Source organism: Eufriesea mexicana, unplaced genomic scaffold (assembly GCF_001483705.2).
Source record: "Eufriesea mexicana isolate 0111107269 unplaced genomic scaffold, ASM148370v2 scaffold471, whole genome shotgun sequence".
In the NCBI taxonomy this organism is placed as follows: domain Eukaryota; kingdom Metazoa; phylum Arthropoda; class Insecta; order Hymenoptera; family Apidae; genus Eufriesea; species Eufriesea mexicana.
In genome coordinates, this window is record NW_016908635.1 from 394,034 (window position 1) to 401,136 (window position 7,103).

The 7,103-nt window shown below is 29.8% G+C and overlaps 1 protein-coding gene across 1 annotated transcript in view; it reads left to right on the forward strand.

The window, feature by feature from the left end:
• The window catches only part of LOC108545542 (sodium- and chloride-dependent glycine transporter 2), a 91,493-nt gene that overhangs the window by 26,007 nt on the left and 58,383 nt on the right, over positions 1-7,103 (forward strand). The window contains 1 exon segment of the mRNA XM_017897221.1: positions 714-894. Coding sequence (XP_017752710.1) covers positions 714-894 — 181 coding nt within the window.

A 7,103-nucleotide genomic window follows, 5' to 3' on the forward strand; every position in this document is an offset into this window, starting at 1 on the left:
TATTAATTATATAATATTTAGCAGCATAGAACTATAATTATAAATTATATAAATTATTAATTATGTATCTATAAATATCAATTACTAATTATTAAAAATATAATTTTAACTTGAAATTTTTGTTGTGTAATGTCACTTTTTATTTAGTATATTGAAAAAAATATGCTATTCTTCAAGTGCCTTTTAAAGAGAAAATATTGAAGTAATTTTGCATATGAATCTGTATGCAATCACCTTATTCAATGTAACATTATAAATATTACAAAAATACATATTTTTTATTAAGTTAATGAAACGTATTTGGATATAGGTAACCATATTTCTTTTACGTTTGCAAGCATATAATGCCTGGTATTAGCTTTAATGGTATTACAAACAGAAGTTATCTAATTAATACAAACTTAAAGAAAAATCTATATAACTTTGCAAATAATTTCATTTAACTGTTTAAATTTATATTAATATTTGTTCTACTGCTAAAGTTTCGAAATTATTTTTTCTGTAATTATTTTTTAAAATTATATTTTACTTACAATCACATTTGAGAAAATTATATTTTACTACTATTTTCATACAATAATACATTATAAATTGTACAACTTTGTATAAATATTTTGTATGTATAAATTGTTAATTAAATGTATAAATTCTTATTTACTCTTTTTGTAATAAATGGTGTAATAATAGTAATACTGTTTAAATGGAACGTGCAGGTGTCACATTAGATGGTGCTAGCGAAGGTTCTCTTTGGTTCATCACACCAAATTGGTCGAGACTAGAAACCACTGGTGTCTGGGCTGATGCAGCATCTCAAGTTTTCTATTCCCTTGGTATAGGTTGTGGATCTTTGATCACCCTTTCGAGCTATAGTAACTTCAATAACAATTGTCACAGGTAAGTACAAAAATTCTCTATCAAATGACACTATCGCAAATAATAAAGATGCCATTGTTTTGTTTAATTACACGTACAGAATTGTAGTTGGTTTAACGAGAAAATGCTGAAATGCTTCTAAAATGCCATATAAAAAAATATTATGCATTTTTTGATTTTTAAAAAGTCATTAAATTACATTTGGTTACATTTCATTTACAAGTATTAATAATTTATGATAAGGTATCACATAATGTCTTACAACACTCATTATTATAACAATTATGTATTTAAAAATTTTTATGATAATTATATAATTATATAATTATTCATTTAACATTTGGTTAATTTGTTATAACTATTCATTTGTTATTAAATACAAGTAGTTTGAGACGTATCAATTACGTTATACAAATAAGTGTTAAATTATTTCTAATATTTTATGTAGTTTGATAACTGTATCCTGGATGAAATAATTTTATTACATATAATTATAAAAACTAACAATATGAGTAATAAATTGGTGTACAAATTAAATAGGGTGAATTATACAAGTGAAATCATCACATTATTTCAAACACTTTACTGTAACATCCATATTTTATGTTCGTATATTTGCATATTTTAATAAACCGTATTTAAGAATGACTAAAAATGAATCATCGTGATCGACTCGTCTCCTTATTAAATCACTATTACGTTTTCCACAATTCAATAAAATTATATCGTTATACAATTAAAATCTTCTACATAATTAATTTATTTTATCAATTAAAATTCAGGAGAAAAGATAATGCATTCTTCGTCCATGCGAATTTTTGGAACGAATGATCTTAAATTCGTGTTCCGAATAAAGAAACGTTCAACCGATGGCACTCAATGCCTATGACTTAACCCGCGTCACAACGCTTAAACTGTATTCCAAACTTACCCAATGTATTTAACGGTGGCTCTGTATATACATATTCATATATTACATATATACATGTGTATTCGAGGTTCCAGCGCGTGGTCACGTCACTCGGTCATTCAAAGCGTCCGTTATGTATTTCATTTTGCGCGATAACGATCGTAAACCGAATCATCTCAACTATGGCGTCTCCGAAATGACGACACTCACCGGGTCGCAGCGTTCACGTGCTCGAAATATTGCAGAAAGTCGTAATTAGCATGATTATCCAACGCTGAAGTTCTATCCCGACGGCAGATACAATTCGTTGCACGTTGCATCGCGTATATAAATTATATCAGTGCGACGCAAGTCGAATGAGCAAGTACCACGGTAGCGGAGTATAACTTGCCTCGCCGGCTGGCCAACTTTTACCGGTGATTATTAATTGTTCTTCCTCCGTTCTGTCATCTAACTGCCGTGTCTCGCGATAAGAGCAAGACACGTTTTATACTTCCGAGATGCCTTACGTCTGTGTCGCTGCCGGAATCAGAATGTCGTTCTCCCCACCCGTGACGACTCGAACATAAAACACCACGCCATCCAGTAGCCACCTTCGTAACTGTGACGCGTTTGATGTGAACTTTTATCGCCGTCGGTCGTTCGCGAAATATTTATAGATGATTCCGACGCTGTGGGTAAACGGTTGGTAGATACAAATAGCAAGTGAACTCGCTCTTGTAATAACTGTTCGAAGATATGACGCATCAAGCAAAAGTCGATTTTAAGAGTACAATAGTAGAGATTTCAGTTCTGGTGCGGAAGAAAGTTTATCGACAGGTTGAATAATGAATCTTGTTATTGTGATTTTTCGACGAAGGAAGGGTTTCAATTTGGCAACTTAAACTCAAATTTCCTGCTTCTACGTTTAAATAGGTTAGTTTTGTAGGGTTATATCGTGTTTACGTTGTTTGCATCTTTTTAGCTCCCACTTTTAGAATTACTCTTAACAGTTTTATTGTGATTTTTATTATGTTTGAAGAGTAAGAATCGACTGCTGGATGATCGATGTTCAGTTAACCTTGATTCGTATGGAAAATTAAAAAGATAAGTTAAGTTGTTCAGTTACAATAAAAGGATATTATGAATTGTTTATTTAGGTTATGTTTGTACAGAAAGAGATTATTTATGATATCGAAGTCCATTATCCTTAGCAAACGTACGACCCTCGTCAAAGATATGTGCAATATGTATATATAACCTCAAAAAACAGAAGTCAATAGATTTTAGCAAGTTGGATAGTCGATGCTACAGCACGATTTCTTTGTTAATTCTGAACATCTTTAAAAAATATATCAGTCATAATTGAAGTATTATTGAAATATATTATATTTTACGGTATAATTGAAGTATGTATTATTCCATAGGTTTCAATATATTGAACCTATCCTTAGGTTCAATATACCGATAATTTTTATTAATTATTTAGGAAAGTATCAATTTAAGTTTGAATCGTTTATTTACGACTATTACTTGCAGAATTGAGATTATTATTTATCGACATTCTAAATCGATACTTAATTTTTTTCAAATACTAGATTTTAGTATAATTGAATTCTATAAATAGTTTAAGAGAACCATATAAATAATAATATATAATAATATATATAAATGAAAATTATTTTGTTTGAAATGAAGCATATAGTATTATAGTTAGTTCTTCTAGTTTTGCTTTTTTTTTAGCGAGATATGAAGTTTACCTGAGTCTTTTTAACTATAATATGCTAAGTAAGAAAAATATTAAAAAGTATAGAATCGAAAAACAAAAATTAAAATCAGCTAATGTTATATATTATGATTCAAGAATTCAATATGACCTTGACATTTCGATAGGAAATCGTAAAAAATTAACATTATATTCACCTGTTGGTGGCAATTTTTGTTTCAAACATTTTTTTTATAACAATTTATGTAGTAGCTATATTTTTATATATGACAGTATATTATAATTTTTTATATGACAATTTATAAGTAAATTCAATGGATAGAGTTAAATGACTTACCTTGTATATTGTCAGAATGTCAAAACATATTATATTTTGAAAGCCTAATGTAATAACGTTGGCAAAATGATTTATTATTGAAAATTTGTTTTAAAGATCAATAAGAAGTAATAAATCATCCTTCACAGTGGATTTATATTATACTGCTTAATTACTATTTGTTCAACTCTTCATAACATCTTTTGATAAGAAAAAAAATAAATAATATTTACAAAAATTAAGATGTAGGACTGGAAGGATATTTTAATAACAATAATATGAAAGATACTTCAACATCGAAATGAACAAATTGCTAAAATATTGAGAAATGGCGATAAATAAAAATGCAAATTACTAAAGTGTAATTAATAAAGTGAAATTTTAATGAATAAAATTAGTAAAAAAATAAAGGAACAAATCTTTCTGAGCAAACTATACGATTTTTAGAAATGGGATTAATTACATGTAAATTATTTATGTCAAAATTTGAAAAGAATTTAAAGCTTTATTTGTTAAGTTTCAAATCGTAAAGGAAGAAAGAAAATTCAGTTAAAATTGTTTTGAACACTTTTAATTACTAGTACAAATTTGTATACGAACTTAATACTGGATTATTATTTAAAACTTTTATTATGAACTCATTGTACAATTTTTCGATTATTTTTTCACGAGAAATTAACTTGTTCTCGTTTCAGTTCCGAATTTTCCCGCATCCTGTATAATACCGTCGCAGAACTTTATTAAAGATCTCAGATCTGCATTGCTCGGTATGTTATGCGCCGATTTTAATGGAACTTTACACAAGTTATTCACTGATTCAGTCTGAAAACTTTGTCGTATTTGGTTAATGCTCCTTTTCGACTTCTGAGCAGAAACCTCTGCTTCTATTGAAGTTATGCTTTTTATTTATGCGTATGTAATTCTTTAATTATGAGAAAATCGCAAAAGAGTTACAAAGATTTTATGTCTTCGAAGATTTCTAATCGATAGAAATTTTCGACAAATTTACTTTTTTGTCGTAAAAAGAAATCAAAATTTCAAGAATGAAAATTCTTAATAAAATTGTTCTTCTAACAATTTTTTTTTCTTCTGATTTGTAAATATTTGGAAGTAACTAGTATAATGTTTGATTTATCTGCTAATTATAAGTTAGATGTATATAAATAATTATATAAAAAGAGGTTAGCTTATTGTTAGACAGGAAACTTGTATTTTTCTCCTAAATCGGAAAATAGTGGCGAATAAATACACTCAAATTTTTCGATTAAAGTTTTATCGAAGTTTACAGTGAATAATTTATAATGCAAACTTTCGTTAATATAGATGATAGCAAATAGTGGTACAAGATCCAACATTTCATAATATTTATAAAGAAAAACTTTATTTTCGTCTGAAATGTTTCAATAAAATTGATTCAAAAAGTATAAACATATTTTTAACACAATGCATGTCGGTTAAATTAATTAAATTTGTCATTTAAAGCGCAAATGCTGCCAATTACATTGTCTATCTATCAATAAATGAAAATACATTATAAACTTTTCATATTTTTGAACAATATATTCACACAAAGGTATACTTTTCCCATAATGTGAAAGTTAATTTCAAATGAAATAGGAAAATCTTACAGATATGTATACAGAGTGTTTATTGTTATGTTCCCTACGATTGTCCAAGAATTACTTAATAAGAAAATATTTTGCTCCTTCCAAAAATTAGGAAGAATCAAATGAAACAGAATATGAAATCCAACTCGACATACAATGGGTACGAAAACTATTGACACACTGTATTACAAGAAAATTCACTTAACCAGAAGATTCTAATTTTAATTTTTTAATTTGGATGAAAATCTATTAGCATATACAATATATCATAACTGATTATACATGCAACAATTTTTTTCGCATAATATTACTCTAAGCAGCCTTTTCCCTTTTCTCTAAATATAAATTTGTAATAGTACAAAATACGACAAAACTTAAAAAAAGGAAGTTTAATTTTGAGTATTCCATCGCTCTGTTGTGAACAAAATTTCGAAGAAAGGTTATCATGCCGGCATAAAAGAAGATTGAAATTTTTAGGGTCCATTTAACTCCCTTAAAATCTTTGCTTACAATATCGTGTGAGACACGTGGTAAGGAAATCGGGCCAAACGTGACGTAACGTAACGTAACGAGAGGCGTGGCTTGTAGGTAGGGCCCAACGCAAACATCACGGGTCAGGCTCGCGTTTTATTTTCGTCTATGTCTTTCTATCTCAGTTACGTGTTATACTTTCCCGTGTTTGTACAAAGTGTCTCGACGTATAACCATCTTTGTTGGTGACTATGACACGCATCATCGGAATTTAACACGTTAAGTGGCACGCCTGTCCCTAGGGATCGGCGCTAGATTTTACGTTCGGGCCCAGACTAGGACCAAAAGGTGCTAACTTTTGGTGCTAAACTCTTCGCCATCTTTGGACCTAAAGTTTGGCAACTCCTGTTATAACAATTGGTACAGTATCTCCGAGTTTTATGAACACTTCGACGGTCCAGTTTGACGCTCGAGTTTGGGCCTGAACGGAACGGCAAGCAAAACGGGCTGGGCACTTAACGTGTTCAACGGTAGGACAAGGGGTTGAAAAGATTTCTCGTCTACAAAACCAATTATGCTGTACATAATACCGTTTTTATTCACTATAGGGTCGTAAAGTGTTAACTCTTTGCACTCGGCGATCTTTTCGTTACCGAAACATAGTAATTCGAAGGCTTCCTGCCATAAAGTAACTAAGAAATGCAAATTAATTGTAAGATATAGAATTATTTTACCTCGATATTCCACGCGTCGTTGGACAATTTTAACACGTTGACTGCCATGGGGGTCACCGGTGACCGGCGACGCGACCATTAGTAAAAATACATAATCAGAGTAAATATCGATACTGATAAATTTTTAAATAGTACCTTTGTTACTATAACGGTTCGAAGAAATTAATGCCACACAGAACATGGGAAAATAATTTTATTTATACAAAGAAAAGGTGAAACAAAACAGTCGACACAATATGTCGCCACTTTTTTAGTGCAAATCTTTGCTCTCATTCCTCCTAGCTGATTTGAATTATTTTCATAGCACACTTTGCAAAATCGCCTTACATTTCGCACACTTCCAGGTTTCTTTTTAAATTCGTGACGACGTTTTTTCTGTACGTAATTGCTCGATGAAATGCAATCTTCGTCATCGGAACATTTCACTAAATACATCGCTAACTTCATCCTAAAATCGGGAATTGAAATATTTTTTCGAGTTGCTTTT